Genomic DNA, 23,499 nt, shown 5'->3' on the forward strand with positions numbered 1-23,499 from the left:
TATAAGTGAAATAATCCGTCTGTAAACAATTGTTGGAAAAATTACTTGCGTAATTCACAAAGTAGATGTCCTAACCGAGTTGCCAAAACTATAGTTTGTTAACAAGAAATGTGTGGAGTGGTTGAAAAGCGAGTTTTAATGACTCCAACCTAAGGTATGTAAACTTCCAACTTCAACTGTAACTACTGCTGTACACACCTTTTAAAATGTAACGTTTTATTGTCACGTGCACTGCTTTTTTTTTGCAAGCTCTTTCCCAACAATACAGTAATCAATATCAGTAGTACTAAAAACAACAACGTAGAAGAGAAGAACATGAGGAAGTAAGTAATATATACAGGTTTAGTGTGTTCTATTTCTACACTGTCTGCACGGTCTATACACACCATCTATATGTATATTCATATTCCGGACTCATTGCTCATTCTGATATTTCTAATATTTTTTAACTTTTGAGATAATGTGTTTATTGTTATTGTGTTGCTAGATAACGCTGAACTTTTGGATCTAGAAACATAAGCATTTCGATGCACCTGCGATCACATCTGCAAATCTGTGTATGTGACCAATACATTTTTATTTGATTTGATTTGAAGGCCTGCTTTGTGGTCATTTACTTTTGCCATGCTGTGTTAGCATGGGTTCCACAAGGCAAAGTCAAAATGGGTTCCACATTTCCACAAGTCATAATATATGCAAGAAGTATGCATGTGCTTGCAGCGTGTGCCTATGCATGATATTGCATGTTTATATGCGTGTGGGAGGAATCTGTGCATGTGTTTTTGTGCACTGAATAAAATGTTGAATGTCTATAGGTATAAACGTCTATACACAATGAGTACATTCTGGTACTTTCTGTCAGATAAGTCAGGGCCTTGGTCGGGTGTTCCTAAAGCAGTGCAGGAGAGTGAGGAAGTGTTGTGGGGTTGTGATATTCCTCAGAGGTTACCTGATTGACACCTCTGTCTGGGATGACGCCTGACCCCTGACCTTTAGTGATTGATGGTGGGACTCCTGCATGCTTACCCTGGCTTGGTTTGGTTTGGGGCAGGGAAGGGAAAGGAAAGGAAGGGAAGGTAAACGCTGTGGGAGAGGATGGCAGATGAGAGCCATTATAGACTGGGGAGTCCCGTCACTTCCTGGACGGACAGACTCCCGGACAGAGAGACAGCTTTGGAAAAATGTGAGAGGCCAGCTGAATGATTGCTGCTTTCAGTCTCTCTGTCCCTCTCTCTGTCTATGTCTCTGTCTCTGTCTCTCTCTCTCCATGTCTCTCTCTCTCCCTCTCTCTGTCTCTCTCTCTCTCTGTCTCTCTCTCTCTCTCTGTCTCTCTCTCTGTCTCTCTCTGCCTCTCTCTGTCTCTCTCTGTCTCTCTCTCTCTCTCTCTCTCTCTCTCTCTCTCTCTCTCTCTCTCTCTCTCTCTCTCTCTCTCTCTCTCTCTCTCTCTCTCTCTCTGTCTCCCTCTGTCTCCCTCTGTCTCTCTCTCCATCTCTCTCTCTCTCTCTCTCTCTCTCTCTCCCTCTCCCTCTCTCTGTCTCTCTCTCTCTCTCTCTCTCTGTCTCTCTCTCTCTCAATCTCTCCATCTCTCTGTCTCTGTCTCTGTCTCTCTATGTCTCTGTCCCTCTCTCTCTCTCTCTCCCTCTCTCCCTCTGTCTGTCTGTCTGTCTGTCTGTCTGTCTGTCTGTCTGTCTGTCTGTCTGTCTGTCTGTCTGTCTGTCTGTCTGTCTGTCTGTCTGTCTGTCTGTCTGTCTGTCTGTCTGTCTGTCTGTCTGTCTGTCTGTCTGTCTGTCTGTCTGTCTGTCTGTCTGTCTGTATCTCTCTCTCTCTCTCTCTCTCTCTATTTCTGGCTCTGTCAATGAGGTAGATAATATACAAAAGTGAAATAAAAAATAAAAATTAACAGTAAACATTACACATACAGAAGTTTCAAAACAATAAAGACATTACAAATGTCATATTATACATATATTTACAGTGTTGTAACAATGTACAAATGGTTAAAGTACACAAGGGAAAATAAATAAGCACAAATATGGGTTGTGTTTGTTCTTCACTGGTTGCCCTTTTCTTGTGGCAACAGGTCACAAATCTTGCTACTGTGATGGCATACTGTGGAATTTCACCCAGTGGAAAGTTTATCAAAATTGGGTTTTCAAATTCTTTGTTGATCTGTGTAATCTGAGGGAAATATGTCTCTCTAATATGGTCATACATTGGGCAGGAGGTTAGGAAGTGCAGCTCAGTTTCCACCTCATTTTATGTGCAGTGTGCACATAGCCTGTCTTCTCTTGAGAGCCAGGTCTGCCTACGGCAGCTTTTCTCAATAGCAAGGATATGCTCACTGAGTCTGTACATAGTCAAAGCTTTACTTAAGTTTGGGTCAGTCATAGTGGTCAGGTATTCTGCCATTGTGTACTCTCTGTTTAGGGCAAAATAGCATTCTAGTTTGGTCTGTTTTTTGTTCATTCTTTCCAATGTGTCAAGTAATTATCTTTTTGTTTTCTCATGATTTGGTTGGGTCTAATTGTGCTGCTGTCCTGGGGCTCTGTGGGGTGTGTTTGTGAACAGAGCCCCAGGACCAGCTTGCTTAGGGGACTCTTCTCCAGGTTCATCGGTCTGTAGGTGATGGCTTTGTTGTGGAAGATTTGGGAATCACTTCCTTTTAGGTGGTTGTAGAATTTAACGTCTCTTTTCTGGATGTTGATAATTAGTGGGTATCGGCATAATTCTGCTCTGCATGCATTATTTGGTGTTCTACGTTGCACACAGAGGATATTTTTGCAGAATTCTGCGTGCAGAGTCTCAATTTGGTGTTTGTCCCATTTTGTGAAATCTTGGTTGGTGAGCGGACCCCAGACCTCACAACCATAAAGGGCAATGGGCTCTATGACTGATTCAAGTATTTTTAGCCAGATCCTAATTGGTATGTTGAATTTTATGTTCCTTTTGATGGCATAGAATGCCCTTCTTGCCTTGTCTCTCAGATCGTTCACAGCTTTTTTGTGTGCTCTAGAGCAACAGTGTCTATATGGAATTTGTATTTGTGGTCCTGGCGACTGTCACGCCTTGGTCATTGTATTTTGTGTTTTCGTTATATATTTGGTCAGACCAGGGTGTGACATGGGTTTATGTTATTGTATTTTCGTATTGGGGTTTGTAGTATTTGGGATCGCGGCTGATTAGGGGTGTTGTATAGGCTTGGCTGCCTGAGGCGGTTCTCAATCAGAGTCAGGTGATTCTCGTTGTCTCTGATTGGGAACCGTATTTAGGTAGCCTGGGTTTCACTGTGTATTTCGTGGGTGATTGTTCCTGTCTCTGTGTAGTTTCACCAGATAGGCTGTAATTAGGTTTCACGTTCCGTTTGTTGTTTTGTATTTTGTATAGTTATTTCATGTATCGCTCTTCATTCATTAAAGTCATGAGTAACTACCACGCTGCATTTCGTTCCGACTCTCTTTCCACAAACGAAGAACGACGTTACAGCGACTGGACTTTTTTTGGAACACCATTATTTTGGTCTTACTGAGATTTACTGTCAGGGCCCAGGTCTGGCAGAATCTGTGCAGAATATCTAGGTGCTGCTGTAGGTCCTCCTTGGTTGGGGACATAATCTGTGCAGAATATATAGGTGCTGCTGTAGGTCCTCCTTGGTTGGGGACAGAATCTGTGCAGAATATCTAGGTGCTGCTGTAGGCTCTCCTTGGTTGGGGACAGAATCTGTGCAGAATATCTAGGTGCTGCTGTAGGTCCTCCTTGGTTGGTGACAGAATCTGTGCAGAATATCTAGGTGCTGCTGTAGGTCCTCCTTGGTTGGTGACAGAATCTGTGCAGAATATCTAGGTGCTGCTGTAGGTCCTCCTTGGTTGGTGACAGAATCTGTGCAGAATATCTAGGTGCTGCTGTAGGTCCTCCTTGGTTGGGGACAGAATCTGTGCAGAATATCTAGGTGCTGCTGTAGGTCCTCCTTGGTTGGTGACAGAACAACCAGATCATCAGCAAACTGTAGACAGTTGACTTCAATTTCTAGTAGGTTGATGACGGGTGCTGCAGACTTTGCTAGTGCTCGCGCCAATTCGTTGATATGTGCTCACATGCACCACCACCCCCAACTCAACACACAACTCGCCAACAGTCACCACCCGAGCTCAACCCCCCCTGCCAACCCCAACCCAGGCCAGGCCAGACCACCCAAGACCAAACCACCCCAGACCAGACCACTCCAGCCCAGACCACCGCAGCCCACCCCAGGCCAGACCACCCCAGACCACCCCAGACCACCCCAGACCACCCCAGCCCAGCCCTGGCCAGACCAGCCCACCCCAGACAAAACCACCCCAGACCAAACCACCCCAGACCAGACCACCCCAGACCAGCCCATTACCCCCCTCTCATCTACATTCCCCCATCAATCTACATTACCCCCTCATCTACATTACCTCCACCCACTCACCTACATTACCCCATCTCACCTACATTCCCCCCACTAACCTACATTACCTCCCCCCGCTCTTCTACATTACCCACCCCACCTACATTACCTCACCCCACCCTCCTACATTACCCCCCACTCACCTACATTACCCCCATTCTAATCTACATTACCCCCCTCTCATCTACATTTCCCCCACTAATCTACATTACCCCTCTCACATACATTACCCCCTCACCTACATTACCCCCTTCTCACCTACATTACCCCCTCTCATCTACATCCCCACACTAACTATATTATCCCCTCACCTACATTGCCTCCCCCACTCACCTACATTACCCCCCACTCACCTACGTTACCCCCCCCCCCCCCTAGCATCCATTGCCTGGTTGCCTGCCAAGAGGGGAGAAAGCAACCGCACCACCATTCCTTTACCAGGTACATGTCATTCTGCACACTGCACACTGCCAGCATTACGGACTCACTGAAGCCTTAGACATGTTTTCATTCAATTGTACTGTACATGAATGGCTTACAAGGTAGAGGGAAAAATGTGCTTCTGGGAAAAACAAACCTGATGTCGCGTCATCCCAAACCATGGGAATGATCATTAGCCTTTGGCACGGACAGAGAGTATATCTAATATCCTCCAAATGAGCTTTCCAGACTGGATCCAAACTATGATTTAAAACACGATATAATAAAATTAATCTGTACCAAAATCGTGTGTAAATAACCTTTTCCCTAATAACGAGCGTCTAGACGATCTTTTAGTGTAATAGGTTCTAATTTGACTGTTAAAAAGCTGAGTTTGGAAAGTTCTGATAGGGTTAGTGTGTTCATCCAGGGGTCCTTGCCCGTTATTACGGATCTCTGCATGCAACAGGATTTAAATTATTATTTTTTATTTAACTAGGCAAGTCTGTTAAAAACAAATTCTTATTTACAATGAAGGCCTACCGGGGAACAGTGGGTTGACTGCCTTGTTCAGGGGGTTGACTGCCTTGTTCAGGGGCAGAACAACAGATTTATACATTGTCAGCTCGGAGATTCAATACAGCAACCTTTCAGTTACTGGCCCAAAACTCTAACCACTAGGCTACCTGCCTAGGGGTTGAGTTGAGTACCACAGTGCTTGGCAGCTAGATGTCTCTTCTCATTCTGTGGCACTGCCAAGGTCTGAGGGGATGGCCTAGAACAGAGAATACATGCTACAATTCATTCAATTCTTTAATCATTCATCCATTTTCCAACAGGGAGACGATATAACAGTCATCCTTCCTGTAGCAATGACTCTCCTATCTAGGGTCATCAGACAGAATACAGTGCAGTGTGGTTCTGCAACCTCACTGACTGAGTTGTTCACCCTGCTGGGGAAAAAACCGATTAGTCCAGCATAAATTTCAAGCTGGTCCATGCTGGTCTAGCTAGTTAGGCTGGCTCAGTAGCTGGTCATGCCTCAGCTGGCTCGAGAGGCTCCCAGGCTCCCATGCCTCAGCTGGCTCGAGAGGCTCCCATGCCTCAGCTGGCTCAATAGGCTCCCATGCCTCAGCTGGCTCGAGAGGCTCCCATGCCTCAGCTGGCTCGAGAGGCTCCCATGCTTCAGCTGGCTCGAGAGGCTCCCATGCCTCAGCTGGCTCAATAGGCTCCCATGCCTCAGCTGGCTCGAGAGGCTCCCATGCCTCAGCTGGATTGACAGGCTTCCGTTGCCTCAGCTGGCTCGAGAGGCTCTCATGCCTCAGCTGGATTGACAGGCTTCCGTAGCCTCAGCTGGCTCGATAGGCTCCCATGCCTCAGCTGGCTCGAGAGGTTCCCGTGCCTCAGCTTGCCTCAGCTGTCTCGATAGGCTCCCATGCCTCAGCTGGATCGATAGGCTCCCATGCCTCAGCTGGATCGATAGGCTCCCATGCCTCAGCTGGCTCGAGAGGCTCCCATGCCTCAGCTAGCTCGAGAGGCTCCCATGCCTCAGCTGGCTCGAGAGGCTCCCGTGCCTCGACCAAGGCAACCTGGGGAGGTCTCAGCCGGCTCATCAGGCTCCCGCGCTGAGGAGGGGATACTGTCACGTATGCTCTCTCCCCGGCCTCTAGGTCACCAGGCTGCTCGTTATGGCGCACACCTGTCACCATCGTTACACACATGACATTATGCATTATGCATTATGACACTCACCTGGACTCCATCACCTCATTGATTACCTGCCCTATATATGTCACTCCCTTTGGTTCCTTCCCCAGGTGTCATTGTTTCTGTTTCATGTTTGTGCGCTGTTCGTGTTTCTTGCTTTGTTCATTTGTTTATTAAATGATACGCTCCCTGAACTTGCTTCCCGACTCTCAGCGCACATCTATCTATCTCCCTATCTAACCACGCCCATCATTATATTTCTCAGCATGCTCAGTTGCAATTCTACAGTTTGTTTTAATATCTGTGTTTTTGATTGATTCATAAATCTTATGCTACACAAAGATAAATAACATACATTTTCCTAAACTAATCCAATCTTAGTTGGACTTGTTGCACCCCTTACTGTTTAGGTGGTTTAGGTAGTCTTATTTATTCATCTTTCTAACCCTGGCAGTCCTTTTCAATGAAGATTGAGGGTGAATACAAGTTCAAATTGTTGGACATCCCCACTATCTGGCTGGATTTCAATAGGAATTAAATATCACTTTACAAGCCAGCATAATGTGACTTGCAGGCCTGATGTGGCCACTGTATTAGGGAAAACTAGGCCCTCAAAGTAAGGCCTTATGATTTCTGTATTCTATTGTCTTAAATAATTAACACTGGTTTTGCTGGTGATCAACAAATGCTGGTATGCTGGTCACCAGCATACCAGCATCACTAGCATACCAGCATAAACTGGTCACGAGCATATCAGCATCACTAGCATACCAGCATAAACTGGTCACGAGCATATCAGCATCACTAACATACCAGCATAAACTGGTCACGAGCATAACAGCATCACTAGCATACCAGCATAAACTGGTCACGAGCATAACAGCATCACCAGCCTACCAGCATAAACTGGTCACGAGCATAACAGCATCACCAGCCTACCAGCATAAACTGGTCACGAGCATAACAGCATCACCAGCCTACCAGCATAAACTGGTCACGAGCATAACAGCATCACCAGCATACCAGCATAAACTGGTCACGAGCATAACAGCATCACCAGCCTACCAGCATAAACTGGTCACGAGCATAACAGCATCACCAGCCTACCAGCATAAACTGGTCACGAGCATAACAGCATCACCAGCCTACCAGCATAAACTGGTCACGAGCATAACAGCATCACCAGCCTACCAGCATAAACTGGTCACGAGCATAACAGCATCACCAGCCTACCAGCATAAACTGGTCACGAGCATAACAGCATCACCAGCCTACCAGCATAAACTGGTCACGAGCATAACAGCATCACCAGCCTACCAGCATAAACTGGTCACGAGCATAACAGCATCACCAGCCTACCAGCATAAACTGGTCACGAGCATAACAGCATCACCAGCCTACCAGCATAAACTGGTCATGAGCATAACAGCATCACCAGCCTACCAGCATAAACTGGTCACGAGCATAACAGCATCACCAGCCTACCAGCATAAACTGGTCACGAGCATAACAGCATCACCAGCCTACCAGTATAAACTGGTCACGAGCATAACAGCATCACCAGCCTACCAGCATAAACTGGTCACGAGCATAACAGCATCACCAGCCTACCAGCATAAACTGGTCACGAGCATAACAGCATCACCAGCATACCAGCATAAACTGGTCACGAGCATAACAGCATCACCAGCCTACCAGCATAAACTGGTCACGAGCATAACAGCATCACTAGCATACCAGCATAAACTGGTCACGAGCATAACAGCATCACCAGCCTACCAGCATAAACTGGTCACGAGCATAACAGCATCACCAGCCTACCAGCATAAACTGGTCACGAGCATAACAGCATCACCAGCCTACCAGCATAAACTGGTCACGAGCATAACAGCATCACCAGCCTACCAGCATAAACTGGTCACGAGCATAACAGCATCACCAGCCTACCAGCATAAACTGGTCACGAGCATAACAGCATCACCAGCCTACCAGCATAAACTGGTCACGAGCATAACAGCATCACCAGCCTACCAGCATAAACTGGTCACGAGCATAACAGCATCACCAGCCTACCAGCATAAACTGGTCACGAGCATAACAGCATCACCAGCCTACCAGCATAAACTGGTCACGAGCATAACAGCATCACCAGCCTACCAGCATAAACTGGTCACGAGCATAACAGCATCACCAGCCTACCAGTATAAGGTGGTCACCAGCGTAACAGCATCAACGTTTCCAAAACACAACGGTCTGGTGTATACAGGTTTTTTTCAGCAGTGTAGGCATGCCAAGACAGTTAGTTAACACAACTGACCTCACAGCCCTCAGACAAGCAGCAAAACATGCCTTTATGCAACACAATTCATGTTTCGTCAAAAGAAGGCAGAGTTCGAGGGTTGGATTCCTCTGACGTCACGTTCAAAGGCTCACTTTTAAACTCACCTTGTCACATCTAAGTAACACATCAATACAGCTGTTTGGGTGCATCTGGATTAACTCGTTGACAGGAACAGGAAAAGGTGAACACTGAACCAAGAGGAAGTTGATCAAGGAGCAATGAGGTGAAACTACAGCTACTATCTTTCATGGGTTTATGATTATTCTGCTTTTTTTGTAGATTTTGTGCGGGAGCACAAACCAATGTGCGGGAGCACTGGTTGGTCGGCCCAATTGATATATAAGATAGACAGAGATTAGCAGCAGCGTAAAAGACGGGTTGGGAACACAATGCAAATAGTCCGGGTAACCAGTTCAGGAGTCTTATGGCTTGGGGGTAAAAACTGTTAAGATCCTTTTTGTCCTAGACGTGGCACTCCGGTACCGCTTGCCATGCGGTAGTAGAGAGAACAGTCTATGACTGGGGTGGCTGGGGTCTTTAACAATTTTCAGGGCCTTCCTCTGATACCGCCTGGTGTAGAGGTCCTGGATGGCAAGCAGCTTTGTCCAAGTAATGTACTGGCCCGTAAGCACTACCCTCTGAAGTGCCTTGCGGTCGGAGGCCAAGCAATTGCTGTACCAGGCAGTAATGCAACTCTCGATGTTGCAGCTGTAGAACCTTTTGAGGATCTCAGGACCCATGCCAAATCTTTTTAGCTTCCTGAGGGGGAATAGGCTTTGTCGTGCCCTCTTCACGACTGTCTTGGTGTGTTTGGACCAATCTAGTTTGTTGTTGATGTGGACACCAAGGAATTTGAAGCTCTCAACCTGCAGCCCCGTTGATGAGAATGGGGACGTGCTCAGTGCTCCTTTTCCTGTAGTCCACAATCATCTCCTTAGTCTTGGTTACATTGAGGGATAGGTTGTTATTCTGGCACCACCCGGCCAGGTCTCTGACCTCCTCCCTATAGGCTGTCTCGTCGTTGTCGGTGATTAGGCCTACCACTGTTGTGTCGTCAGCAAACTTAATGATGGTGTTGGAGTCGTGCCTGGCCATGCAGTCGTGGGTGAACAGGGAGTACAGGAGGGGACTGAGCATGCACCCCTGGGGAGCTCCAGTGTTGAGGATCAGAGTGGCAGATGTGTTGCTACCTACCCTCACCACCTGGGGGCGGCCCGTCAGGAAGTCCAGGATACAGTTGTAGAGGGAGGTGTTTAGTCCCAGGACCCTTAGCTTTTTGATGAGCTTTGAGGGTACTATGCGATTGCATCATCTGTGGATCTGTTTAGGCGGTATGCAAATTGGAGTGGGTCTAGGATTTCTGGGATAATGGTGTTGATGTGAGCCATTACCAGCCTTTCAAAGCACTTAATGGCTACGGACGTGAGTGCTACGGGTCTGTAGTCATTTAGGCAGATTGCCTTTGTGTTCTTGGGCACAGGGACTATGTTGGTCTGCATGAAGCATGTTGGTATTACAGACTTAATCAGGGACATGTTGAAAATGTCAGTGAAGACACCTGCCAGTTGGTCAGCACATGCCCGGAGCACACGTCCTGGTAATCCGTTTGGCCCCTCAGCCTTGTGTATGTTGACCTGTTTAAATGTCTTACTCATGTTGACTACGGAGAGTGTGATCACACAGTCGTCTGGAACAGCTGATGCTCTCATGCATGCCTCAGTGTTGCTTGCCTCGAAGCGAGCATAGAAGTGATTTAGCTCGTCTGATAGGCTCGTGTCACTGTGCTTCCCTTTGTAGTCTGTTATAGTTTGCAAGCCCTGCCACATCCAACAAGCATCGGAGCCGGTGTAGTATGATTCAATCTTACAACTGTATTGACACTTTGCCTGTTTGATGGTTCGTCGCAGGGCATAGCGGGATTTTTTTGTAAGCATCTTGGTTCGAGTCCCGCACCTTGAAAGTGGCAGCTCTATCCTTTAGCTCAGTGCGGATGTTGCCTGTAATCCATGGCTTCTGGTTGGGGTATGTACGTACAGTCACTGTGGGGACGACGTCCTCGATGTACTTATTGATAAAGCCAGTAACTGATGTGGTGTACTCCTCAATGCCATCGGAAGAATCCCGGAACATGTTCCAGTTTGTTCTAGTTTGTTTGACCCGAGTCACTGGTGCTTCCTGCTTTAAGCAGGAATCAGGAGGATAGAGTTGTGGTCGGATTTACCAAATGGATGGCGAGGGAGAGCTTTGTACGTGTCTCTGTGTGTGGAGTACAGGTGATCTAGAATTGTTTTCCCTATGGTTGCACATTTAACATGTTGATGGAAATTTGGTAGAACTGATTTAAGTTTCCCTGCATTAAAGTCTCCGGCCACTAGGAGCGCCGCCTCTGGGTAAGTGGTTTCCTGTTTGCTTATTTCCTTATACAGCTGACTGAGTGAGGTCTTAGTGCCAGCATCCGTCTGTGGTGGTAAATAAACAGCCATGAAAAATATAGCTGAGAACTCTCTAGGCAAGTACTGTGGCCTGCAGTTTATCACAGTATACTCAACTTCAGGCGAGCAAAATCTTGAGACTTCCTTAGATTTCGTGCACCAGCTGTTGTTTACAAATATGCACAGACCACCCCCCTCATCTTACGACTTGTGCTGTTCTATCTTGCCGGTGCAGCGTGTATCCTTCTAGCTGAATATCCATGTCATCATTCAGCCACGATTCCGTGAAGCATAGGATATTACAGTTTTTATGTCCCGTTGGTAGGATATTCGTGACCGTACCTCGTCTAGTTTATTGTCCAATGATTGCACGTTGGCGAGTAATATTGACGGTAACGGCAGCTTTCCTAGTTGTCTTCTGCGGGTCTGGACGAGGCATCCGGCTCTTCGTCCTCTCTGTCGCTTCTTTTTGCGAATGATTGGGATGTCTGCCCTGTGGGGTGTTAGGAGAATATCGTGTGAGTCCTGCTTGCTGCTGTTGTTGTTGTTGGCTTGACTCCAGAAAAAAATGTGTGTGCCCGCAACAGCCGGAAAAACCCACACTGGTGTCCAAAATATCATCCCAAAAATGTTTTGTCACAATATATGCATAAACTCTCCCGAACTGTTCCGGCTGGGAAGCAGGACGCCTTAAGACGGCAGGCCATTTGGGTTACAACAAAACCTCACTACTATTAACCTAAAGATTAGCATGGCTGAAAGTGGCTGGAAATGGCTAAAATGGATGGAACTTGGACTGGAAATTATTTTCCAATGTTGGGTCCAGTAAGCCTGTTCAACCTGTAATAATCAACCTCCCTGTAAGCAGAGCATCATTGTGTAGCTAAATGTCTCCACCTATTTGATCTCTATTTTCTCCCTCTACAAGAAACTTGAAAATCACTGCCAGACATGGATACATCCCCCCCACCCCCCCCCCACCCCCCCGACTCCCATCCCTCCATCCTAGACCCAGTTACTCCACTCGGCTGGCACCACCGTATCAAGTCCAGGCCTTCTTTCACACAGACAGTGACATGAGGGAGGCTGTGACATCACAAATCTGCACCGGTCACCAGAGGTCAGATGATATCCCATTATCCAATCATTACAAAGCAGAGAGCACAGAAAGACAGAGAATGGAATTACCCGCCAGGTCACAATCAGGACAGACCAACTCTCAGAAGCTCCAGATGAGACAGAGGCTATGTCCCAAATGGAACCGTATAACCTATGAAGTGCGTTGGTCAAAAGTAGTGCACTACGGAATATGGTGTGATTTGGGACACAGCCAGAGAGTATACAGCCCAGGTTGCAGGAGAAAACACAGAGACCGTGAGGATGGAGACATGGCTGGTTTATGTAGAAAACACAACAAGTCTGCATGATGTTCCAATGTGACATTAAACTTAGACCAGTGTAAACCTACCTAAACTACAGCTCTTGGTCTACAAACTGCTGAAACAGTAACACAAATGGAGGTGTTCTTTAGAAGTGCTTCCAAACAAGCCTGAGGTATTCTAAACTTTCCCAGATGAAAGCCCAGGGGAAAACCCTGTAGGAAAACTACAAAGACGCTAAGTGGAGTTTTAAACTATTGCTCTCACAACTCCTGATGTATAGAGAAAAAATGTGCACGAGTCAAGCACTCCTAAAAATGAAAGGCTATTTTCATATTCCAGGCAGGTCGTTACAAAGATGAAACAGGAGAGGTGAACTGTCCCCTGCCACACTCCTCCTCGACTGCCTCACTACCACTTTCAACCTCAAACCCCCTCCAACCCCTCACCTCTGAATTCCTGCTTAGTGGCATCATTATTGACTCTGTCCAGCAACATGCATAGACGCTTGTAATCTCACACGGGCGGTTTTCAGACAGAAAATGATGCCACTCCAACAAAGAAAAAGGAGAAGAAAAAATTGTGAGAGGAGAAAAAGGGGATGGAAACTACTTTACAAAGGAGTCCCCAGCACCAGCTGATGCTCTTTCATCTACACCATCATCACCTCTCTGATGATTCCACCACCAGCTGGCAGCATCCGAGCAGCAGTCCAGCACCCAACTACAGGAAACACAGGGTCCAGCACCCAACTACAGGAAACACAGGGTCCAGCACCCAACTACAGGAAACACAGGATCCAGCACCCAACTACAGGAAACACAGGGTCCAGCACCCAACTACAGGAAACACAGGCTCCAGCACCCAACTACAGGAAACACAGGCTCCAGCACCCAACTACAGGAAACACAGGGTCCAGCACCCAACTACAGGAAACACAGGGTCCAGCACCCAACTACAGGAATCACAGGGTCCAGCACCCAACTACAGGAATCACAGGGTCCAGCACCCAACTACAGGAAACACAGGGTCCAGCACCCAACTACAGGAAACACAGGGTCCAGCACCCAACTACAGGAAACACAGGGTCCAGCACCCAACTACAGGAAACACAGAGTCCAGCATCCAACTACAGGAAACACAGGGTCCAGCACCCAACTACAGGAAACACGGGGTCCAGCACCCAACTACAGGAAACACAGGGTCCAGCACCCAACTACAGGAAACACAGGGTCCGGCACCCAACTACAGGAAACACATGGTCCAGCACCCAACTACAGGAAACACAGGGTCCAGCACCCAACTACAGGAAAGACTGGGTCCAGCACCCAACTACAGGAAAGACTGGGTCCAGCACCCAACTACAGGAAACACAGGGCCCAGCACCCAACTACAGGAAACACAGGGTCCAGCACCCAACTACAGGCAACACAGGGTCCAGCACCCAACTACAGGAAACACAGGGTTCAGCACCCAACTACAGGAAACACAGGGTCCGGCACCCAACTACAGGAAACACATGGTCCAGCACCCAACTACAGAAAACACAGGGTCCAGCACCCAACTACAGGAAAGACTGGGTCCAGCACCCAACTACAGGAAAGACTGGGTCCAGCACCCAACTACAGGAAACACAGGGCCCAGCACCCAACTACAGGAAACACAGGGTCCAGCACCCAACTACAGGAAACACAGGGTCCAGCACCCAACTACAGGAAACACAGGCTCCGGCACCCAACTACAGGCAACACAGGGTCCAGCACCCAACTACAGGAAAGACTGGATCCAGCACCCAACTACAGGAAACACAGGGTCCAGCACCCAACTACAGGAAACACAGGGTCCAGCACCCAACTACAGGAAACACAGGGTCCAGAACCCAACTACAGGCAACACAGTGTCCAGCACCCAACTACAGGAAACACAGGGTTCAGCAACACAGGGTCCAGCACCCACCCACAGGCAACACAGGGTCCAGCACCTACAGGCATCACAGGGTCCAGCACCCACCTACAGGCAACACAGGGCCCAGCGCCCAACTACAGGAAAGACTGGGTCCAGCACCCAACGACAGGAAACACAGGGTCCAGCACCCAACTACAGGAAACACAGGGTCCAGCACCCAACTACAGGCAACACAGGGTCCAGCACCCAACTACAGGAAACACAGGGTTCAGCAACACAGGGTCCAGCACCCACCCACAGGCAACACAGGGTCCAGCACCTACAGGCATCACAGGGTCCAGCACCCACCTACAGGCAACACAGGGCCCAGCGCCCAACTACAGGAAAGACTGGGTCCAGCACCCAACGACAGGAAACACAGGGTCCAGCACCCAACTACAGGAAACACAGGGTCCAGCACCCAACTACAGGAAACACCGGGTCCAGCACCCAACTACAGGAAACACAGGGTCCAGCACCCAACTACAGGAAACACAGGGTCCAGCACCCAACTACAGGAAACACAGGGTCCAGCAACCAACTACAGGCAACACAGGGTCCAGCACTAAACTACAGGAAACACAGGGTCCAGCAACACAGGGTCCAGCACCCACCCACAGGCAACACAGGGTCCAGCACCTACAGGCATCACAGGGTCCAGCACCCACCTACAGGCAACACAGGGCCCAGCACCTACAGGCAACACAGGGTCCAGCACCCAACTACAGGCAACACAGGGCCCAGCACCTACAGGCAACACAGGGTCCAGCACCCAACTACAGGCAACACAGGGCCCAGCACCTACAGGAAACACAGGGTCCAGCACCCTGTTCACATTATAGACCTGTAGATCTCTGGTCATCACAACACCTAATACACACTCACACACTCACACACAGAGAGAGGAACGTCCTGTATCTGTTCCGTATACTATTGTATGTTTCCTCCGTATCACTGTAAGTGAGCCTCATTGGCACCTTGTTTTGAAAGAGTCCACTGCCAGAGTGGAAGTGTCGAAGTGGTAATGCTACAATGAATCTCTGACACAAGCCTTCCGCCACTGTACTGTATCAACAGCATTCTAACAGTGGAAACAGCTCTCTCCTAAGGCCTGTATAAACACAACCACTCTGCTTCAGTCAAATGACTTGAAAAGTATGTTCTGTCTCCCTGTCGCTCCGTCCCGTCTCTCTCGTTCTCTTCCTCTCTCTCTCTCTCTCTCTTTCTCTCTCTCTCTGTCTCTCTCTCTGTCTCTCTCTCTCTTCCTCTCTATCGCTCTCTCTCTCGCCCTCTCTTTCTCTCTCTCTCTCTCTCTCTCTCTCTCTCTTCCTCTCTCTCTCTCTCTCTCGCGCTTCCTCTCTCTCTCTCTCACTCTATCTCTCTCCCCCTGGTCTCGTCTCCCTCTCTCTCTCTCTCTCTCTCCCTCTCTGTGTCTCTCTCTCTCTGTCTCTCTCCCTCTCAATTTAATTCAATTCAAAGGGCTTTATTGGCATGGGAAACATGTGTTTACAATGCCAAAGCAAGTGAAATAGATAATAAACAAAAGTGAGAAGACACAAAACAACATCTCCCTCTCTCTCTCTCTCTCTCTCTCTCTCTCTCTCTCTCTCTCTCTGTCTCTCTCTCTCTCTCTCTCTCTCTCTCTCTCTCTCTCTCTCTCTCTCTCTCTCTCTCTCTCTCTCTCTCTCTCTCTCTCTCTCTCTCTCTCTCTCTCTCTCTCTCTCTCTCTCTCTGCAGGGTGGAATAAAGGGGGGCTTCCTGAGTGTTCTTCACACACAAATCTGACCCCAATATCTCAGCACCCTCACCACACACACACACCCTCCAGTCCCATGTTTACTGTGGCAGATTGCACTGTAAATAGTGGGGGCTCTGGGCTCCGATTCAAAGACAGCCAAATCAAACAGGAGGCACTTCCTTATCAGCGAGTAGGATGGAAAACAGAGAAAATGTATGCACATCCACCTGGAACCACTTCCTTATCAGCGAGTAGGATGGAAAACAGAGAAAATGTATGCACATCTACCTGGAACCACTTCCTTATCAGCGAGTAGGATGGAAAACAGAGAAAATGTATGCACATCCACCTGGAACCACTTCCTTATCAGCGAGTAGGATGGAAAACAGAGAAAATGTATGCACATCCACCTGGAACCACTTCCTTATCAGCGAGTAGGATGGAAAACAGAGAAAATGTATGCACATCTACCTGGAACCACTTCCTTATCAGCGAGTAGGATGGAAAACAGAGAAAATGTATGCACATCTACCTGGAACCACTTCCTTATCAGCGAGTAGGATGGAAAACATGGAATCCAACAGAGGATGGAAAACAGAGAAAATGTATGCACATCCACCTGGAACCACTTCCTTATCAGCGAGTAGGATGGAAAACAGAGAAAATGTATGCACATCCACCTGGAACCACTTCCTTATCAGCGAGTAGGATGGAAAACAGAGAAAATGTATGCACATCCACCTGGAACCACTTCCTTATCAGCGAGTAGGATGGAAAACAGATAAAATGTATGCACATCCACCTGGAACCACATCCTTATCAGCGAGTAGGATGGAAAACAGAGAAAATGTATGCACATCCACCTGGAACCACTTCCGAATAAGAAACCCTGTAAAAATAAAGCTGTGTCTCTTCAGTGGGATGGGGATGAAATGTCAAACACAAGTAGGGCATAAGTTTACAGGCATACTGCTGCACCGTGGGCATCTGTGTTGGCAGTGAAGGACATACAGTCAGCTCCAAAAGCAACGGGACATTGACACATTTTTAGTTGTTTTTGCTCAGTACTCCAGCACTTTGGGTTTGCATTTCTTTGGGTTATGATATTTATGCATCTGTAACTTTCTCACTCATCATTATTTACGATTCAGGACTATCCATAACAGTGGAGGCTGCTGAGGGGAGGACAACTCATAACCACGAGCCCATCCTCCTCAATTAAGGTGCCACCAACCTCCTGTCCTCTGTAATCATGGTAGCATGCACATTAATGTAGAAGTGTTTTGAAACATATTCTATTCTTATTTACAGAAAAGTGACTCCAAAATGACACAATACATTATTTACCAGTAATTTTGGACACAAAATAATCCGAAACAAAAACAAACAGCAAATGCATCCAACATTGATTAGTTTAATACACATCAGTGAATTTGTCCCATAACTTTTGGTCACCTAAAATGGGGGGACTATGTCCAAAAAGTGTTGTAATTTCTAAACGGTTCACCAGATATGGATGAAAATACCTTCAAATTAAAGTTGACACTCTGCACTTTAACCTCATAGTCATTGTATCATTTACAATCCAAAGTGCTGGAGTACAGAGCCAAAACAACAACAAAATTGTCACTTTCCCAATAGTTTTGGAGCTTATTCTCTCTACCCCGTAGGCCCCCAGCATACAACACAGACAGGAAAATCTCTCTCCCTCCCTCTCTCCCTCCCTCTCTCTCTCTCTCTCTCTCTCTCTCTCTCTCTCTCTCTCTCTCTCTCTCTCTCTCTCTCTCTCTCTCTCTCTCTCTCTCTCTCTCTCTCTCTCTTTCTCTCTCTCTCTGTGCTCAAAAATAGCCACAAATAATTCCTAGAAACCTAGTTAGTATAGGCTTATTGTAACCTTTGCAATACAACTGTCTTATACCTTATAGAGTACCGTCTGTACAAGCCTATATCCAGGGTTGGGGAGTAACTGATGACTACTTTGGATTACTTTAAATTCAGAAAAATATTCAGAATGACACCTTTCTCAATGATATTCAATTCAGCATTGAAAACAGTCGGACCACAAGTCAGAGACCACTATGATGATAAACCTAATGCGTTTGACAGATCCCTTTTGTCTTCTTCTAATGCCTGTTAAGGGGAGAGTAATCCCAAAGTTCATTTACTGATCATTTTTTGGACAGGTAATTAGTAATTGTAACAGATTACATTTAAAAAGTACCCAACCCTGATGGCTGCATGATACTTCATCAGTCGTATGGAAAAGGACCAGAGGTTTAGTTGTTCTTCAAAGGCACGCACTAATTGAATCAGTCATTTGGAATATTTGTATATTCTGTGCATACCTCACTTTCAACTATTTATTTTTCTTGGCCCAGAGGCTCGATTGAGGCGTTATACAAAAATGCTTAAAGAATTTGACATGCTGATTTAAGCATAGGAGCAACACACATCTGGAATACTGCTCTCAGTCACCACGGATCCCCGCTCTCTCTCTCCTCTTTCTCTCTCTCTATCTCTCTTCTCTCACTCTTTCTCTCGTCTATCTCTCTAACTCTATTCTCTCTCCTCTCTCCTCTCTCGCTTGTTTTTCCTCTCTCTCTCTCTCTCTCTCTCTCACCTCTCTATCTCTCTCTCTCCTCTCTATCTCTCTCTCTCTATCTCCTCTCTCTCTCTCTCTCTCTCTCTCTCTCTCTCTCTCTCTCTCTCTCTCTCTCTCTCTCTCTCTCTCTCTCTCTCTCTCTCTCTCTGTCAGTTGGTTGGTTTAGTTACAGTAGGATGATGATGCTCTGAAACGATAACCAGATATTGTGTGTGTGCATCTTGAAAGACATTCCTGTGCTCTCAGAGGAGGATAGCAGGATGGAAAATCTATTTGGCACAGAAGGTCCAGAAACAATTTCTATGTCAGATCCAGGTTTGGTGTATTAGAAGTCTGGAAAACAAAATGCTCTCTTTCTGCCTCTCTGCCTCTCTGCCTCTCTGCCTCTCTGCCTCTCTGCCTCTCTGCCTCTCTGTCTGTCTGTCTGTCTGTCTGTCTGTCTGTCTGTCTGTCTGTCTGTCTGTCTGTCTGTCTGTCTGTCTGTCTGTCTGTCTGTCTGTCTGTCTGTCTGTCTGTCTGTCTGTCTGTCTGTCTGTCTGTCTGTCTGTCTGTCTGTCTGTCTGTCTCTCTTTAACTATCTCTCTCTCTCTCTCTGTCTCTCTCTCTCTCTCTCTCTCTCTCTCTCTCTCTCTCTCTCTCTTTAACTATCTCTCTCTCTGTCTCTCTCTCTCTTTAACTATCTCTCTCTCTGTCTCTCTTGCTTCCTCCTCTCCCTTTCTGTCTTTAACAAGCTCTCACCCAAGCACTCACAGCAGCCCCTCACGTTATGGACTGTTTGCTGGCCACTGTGTTGTTGACTGAGCCCCCACCCCCACTAAGGCCCCCATCACACAACACAAGTCACTGACAACGGCTTTTGTTGACGATGTACAAGCTAGATGAGTGAATGGTTCTCCCTATTCACAGCTCATAATGACAGACTCAAACATACGCTAACACACTTTGCCCTCTGTTTTTGGAAAATAAAACCTCACGCAGTGTTAGGATCCCCCCCAAAAGTGTCTAATATATATGGATATGTCATATAGACAATTAGTTGGTGTGAAGTATGTGTGCAGAGTTCAATGCCCTGTCAACTCGCATCTATTCCTCTGACTACATGACACTGGCCTCTTCCGTGTCTAATTTGTACACTTTTCACAGTAAACATAAGGTAGGGCTGCCACATTACAGTGTGATTTTGTGCCTGAAAGGTAATCGCCCTAAACACACTAACTCAAACGGAATGCTAATGATAGTGGATGCGGAGCTGAACATCTGTATGCGGCTACAGGGAGACAGTGACCCGATGCCGCCTGCGCTGACGTGTGAAGACATTACGCATTCAGAGCCCAGAGTGTGGGTAAACTATTACATTTCTCACGTTTCTGACGACGATGTCTGTTTTTGTTCCAAAGCAGGTCTATTCGTGTAGGTTAGACTAGGCCTATATGTACACATACAAAACAGCTGTATTGTACCACTTACAATCGCAGATAATTGCAAATACTTCGTTGCGTAAAAAAATCGTTCACAAAAGCGTGTAAATGAAATGCACAAGGATATTGTATATTATTAACCAAAGTGCCATTCCACAGCAAACAGTTGCAAAGAGAAAGGCGTTATTCAGATGAGACAGAGATAGCATGTTCTTCATGTACACATCATAAATCATTCTTATTTATATGACATGTTTTAATGATTGCAGATCAACCCAGCTTTTCTTACCCGGGTCGTGGAAAGGAACCAATGCATAGTTGTAGAGGGGTCTCTTTGTTCTACTCTGCGACATCTCCAAAATCTTGGATGCCCCTTCAATAACCTGCACGAGATCATCGTACATGGAGCCGGTGACATCAAAGACAAACGCCAGGGTGGACGCTCCTTCTGGGATCTCCTCTTTTGTCCCCTCGGTCCCCGTGTCCTGCCCGGAGGACACAGCCACCAGGAGAAGTACCTGCACAAGCAACAATGGCACACGCTTGATGCCCATTTTCAGACCGAACGGTCTATGACTTGTCGCCAACAAAGTTGTAATAGTTTGTGTCTCCGCTCAGAACCTCAGGATGAATCTTGAGGTAAAGGGAGAGACATTGGCTCGCTAAAAACAGTAACAAGATAGTGATGAAAAAGCCAATATTGTCTTCCTTTTGTTTAAAGGAGAAAAACGGTGGAAAAGTTTAGATGCTGTCAAAGATGCTCTCGCTCCCTTCAATGTGACCTCCACCGCCCTTTTGGACCGTCTGAGCTTCTCACACTCTTGTTCTGAAGTTTGAAGGAGCTCACACTCTTGTTCTGAAGTTATGAAGGAGCTCAGCTCAGCTGCCGTGTCGGGAGCTCTTGTCCAAACTCTGCAAGTCCCTTCTCAAAGCTTCTCAAGAGAAGAAAGGCTCAAGGCAAATTGACTCCTTACAGAATAGCTGCCTTCTGATTGGAGCAGTGGGTTTTGGGAACCCTGCCTGGGATGGGACCCTGTGCATTAAGACATAGCGGTAGGCTATACTTGAATTATACAGTAGACACGCGACAAGACATGCAAAGAGAAACACATTTGTTTCATATTGAAATAGTAGGCCTACATGGAAAAAGTACTGTGGCCAACAGAATGAAATGGAATTGATAACACAATAGTATGTATACATGTACAATCAGCATATTAATTTACCCTAACGCGATCATAACATAACCCAAACTAAAGTTGTATTCCATTAATTAGACTATGTTTTCATTGTCATTGGATTCTTTGTGAACTAACAATGTAGACTATAGTTTCGAAATATGTTACAAAAAACTGTCATGTTCCCTTCATGCAGGAATAACCGTGGAAAGGAGGAGTCCTGGAGGTGCTGCAGCATCCCTTGATAAATTACAATCATTTAGACAAAATCAATTAGAAAAAATAAAATCCCAAAAATGGAATAATTGAAAATACATCAGCAGAGAGCATCATTTAGCCACAGCGGATCAATAACATCTAACAAATGTGAATTCAGTTTTATCACATGCACTAAGCCTCCAGTTGGGAAGCACACATACCAAGTCAAATAAAAGCTTGTTACATTGTGGCCATAGACATACAGTATAATCCACATTCAGGTCATTAGGAAAGTATTCAGACCCCTTGACTTTTTTCCACATGTTGTTACATTACAGCCTTGTTCTAATATTGATTGAATATTTTCCCCCCAACAATCCACAATAACCCATCATTTTATTTTATCTTTATTTAACTAGGCAAGTCAGTTAAGAACAAATTCTTATTTTCAATTATGGCCTCGGAACAGTGGGTTAACTGTTCAGGGGCAGAACGACAGCTCGGGGACATGTCAGCTCGGGGATTTGAACGTGCAACCTTCCGGTTACTAGTCCAGGGAGGGAGGCTACCCTGACACCCCAATGACATCACAATACCCCATAATGACATCACAATACCCCATAATGACATCACAATACCGCATAATGACAACGCAAAAACAGGTTATTAGAAATGTTTGAACATTTATTTTTAAAAATTAAAAAGCTGAAATATCATATTTACATAAGTATTCAGACCTTTTACTCAGTACTTTGTTGAAGCACCTTTGCAGGGATTACAGCCTCGAGTCTTCTTGGGTATGACGCTACAAGCTTGGCACACCTGGGGAGTTTCTCCCATTCTTCTCTGCAGATCATCTAAAACTCTGTCAGGTTTGATGGGGAGCGTCACTGCACAGATATTTTCAGGTCTCTCCAGAGATGTTCGATCAGGTTTAAGTCTGAGTTCTGGCTGGGCCACTCAAGGACATTCAGAGCCTTGTCCCGAAGCCACTCCTGCGTTGTCGTGGATGTGTGCTTAGGGTCGTTGTCCTGTTTTCAAAGTGGTTTATCTTGAACTAGGGTATAGGCACAAGGACATTGGCCATCACCGGTGTGTAGCCCAGGCTTCATCTTCATCATTTACATTACATTACATTTAAGTCATTTAGCAGACGCTCTTATCCAGAGCGACTTACAAATTGGTGCATTCACCTTACTCACCTCATCACTGGGTGAGTCAATGCCACTGGGATTGTTGTGGGAATGTTCTGTGCAACATATGTGAATATCGCAAGAATATTCTTGCAACATCCCAGACAACTCCCATAACTTAATTAAATGTTCTGGGAACCTTTAAAGAACGTAGAACAGGTGTTCTGTCATCTTTCTTAGAACATTAGAAGAAGGTCCTGTGCAATCTAACTTAAACATTGCATCAATGAAGAAATTGCCTTAAATGTTTCTTATTTAAACCAATAGGCAAGGAAGTGACATACCGATTCTGTTTCATTGTTAGACAACTTGCTCCACTTGCGCCATCTAGAGCTGAGGACAGGAAATAATGAACCATTTGGACTCCACTATACTGTATGTAGCCTACCGGGCGAGTTTAGGGTCATCACAACAGAGCTCTTGAAGTTAACCCCTCACCGCGGTTTGTAAGACACAATCTCCAGCACATTGACAATTCTGTCTTTCAGTCGGTCTTTCTGTATATCTATCTGTCTGTCTG

The 23,499-nt window shown here is 46.4% G+C and overlaps 1 protein-coding gene across 1 annotated transcript in view; it reads right to left on the reverse strand.

Annotated features, from left to right (window-relative positions):
* Nucleotides 1-21,261, reverse strand: part of hmcn1 (hemicentin 1) — a 271,629-nt gene extending 250,368 nt beyond the window's left edge. The window contains 1 exon segment of the mRNA XM_046300125.1: nt 20,700-21,261. Within this exon segment, the coding sequence (XP_046156081.1) occupies nt 20,700-20,964 (265 nt within the window). The 5' untranslated portion in view covers nt 20,965-21,261.
* Nucleotides 21,262-23,499: the final 2,238 nt, after the last annotated feature.

The sequence above is a fragment of the Oncorhynchus gorbuscha genome, linkage group LG15 (genome assembly GCF_021184085.1).
Source record: "Oncorhynchus gorbuscha isolate QuinsamMale2020 ecotype Even-year linkage group LG15, OgorEven_v1.0, whole genome shotgun sequence".
Lineage (NCBI taxonomy): Eukaryota > Metazoa > Chordata > Actinopteri > Salmoniformes > Salmonidae > Oncorhynchus > Oncorhynchus gorbuscha.